Genomic DNA, 700 nt, shown 5'->3' on the forward strand with positions numbered 1-700 from the left:
GGCTCTCACCGTGTCCACGCCAGCCAGCAGCAGCTCGGCCACACTGCCATAGACCTCGTCCAGGCTGAGCCTGCCGCTGGCCAGCAGGTAGCTCAGGTAGCCGGACACCTCCTTGCCCCGCTCCACTTGCCCTTCCAACTCCTCCATCTTTCGGTCAATCAGGGTCTTGCCTGCAGGGACAGAGAGTAGGACTCAGCGCTGACAGAGCAAGGGAAACCAAAAGGACACGTGGCCAGGGACTGCCCCACTTTTGAGGGTCCTTAAGAAGTCTGATCCCACTGCTCCAGTCCCCCATCATCACCGCTCACCAAAGGCAAAGATGGTGTCCCAGCTGTCCAGGTAGCGGTCCCAGAAGGGCAGCACCTTGCGGCTCCATCGGGGCAGGACGGTGGCGAAGATGGAGTTCTTGAACATGAGGTTGATGGAGTCAATGAAGCGCTGAGTCTCAGCAGGGACCTGCTGCTTCAGGCACCCAATGCGGGTCTCGAAGAGGATATAGGAGATCCCTGTGGGGGAAAGGCCTCATCCAGACCCCTGTGGGGGTGGGAAGAGTAGGGCAGGGCAGGGATGAGGGGGAGGACCCCCCTACCTTCCAGGGCGAAGCGATAGAGCAGGTTGGCCACGTCCCCCACCAGCACCCCCGAGGGGCTGCGGCTCCGCTCGGCCCGCAGCCGCACCATCAGGTCCGACACCAACTCCC

General features: G+C 62.4%; 1 protein-coding gene across 1 annotated transcript in view; it reads right to left on the reverse strand.

The window, feature by feature from the left end:
• Positions 1-700, reverse strand: part of CYP27A1 (cytochrome P450 family 27 subfamily A member 1) — a gene marked incomplete at its 3' end in the record, with an annotated part of 3,425 nt that overhangs the window by 1,029 nt on the left and 1,696 nt on the right. Inside the window, exons 3-5 of the mRNA XM_029084086.1 lie at positions 590-700; positions 309-506; positions 10-170 (exon numbers count right to left, since the gene is read on the reverse strand). The exon at positions 590-700 is cut by the window's right edge and continues 77 nt beyond it. Coding sequence (XP_028939919.1) covers positions 10-170; positions 309-506; positions 590-700 — 470 coding nt within the window. The remainder of the gene's footprint in view (positions 1-9; positions 171-308; positions 507-589) is intronic.

This window comes from Antrostomus carolinensis, unplaced genomic scaffold (genome assembly GCF_000700745.2).
Source record: "Antrostomus carolinensis isolate BGI_N321 unplaced genomic scaffold, ASM70074v2 scaffold42813, whole genome shotgun sequence".
NCBI lineage: Eukaryota > Metazoa > Chordata > Aves > Caprimulgiformes > Caprimulgidae > Antrostomus > Antrostomus carolinensis.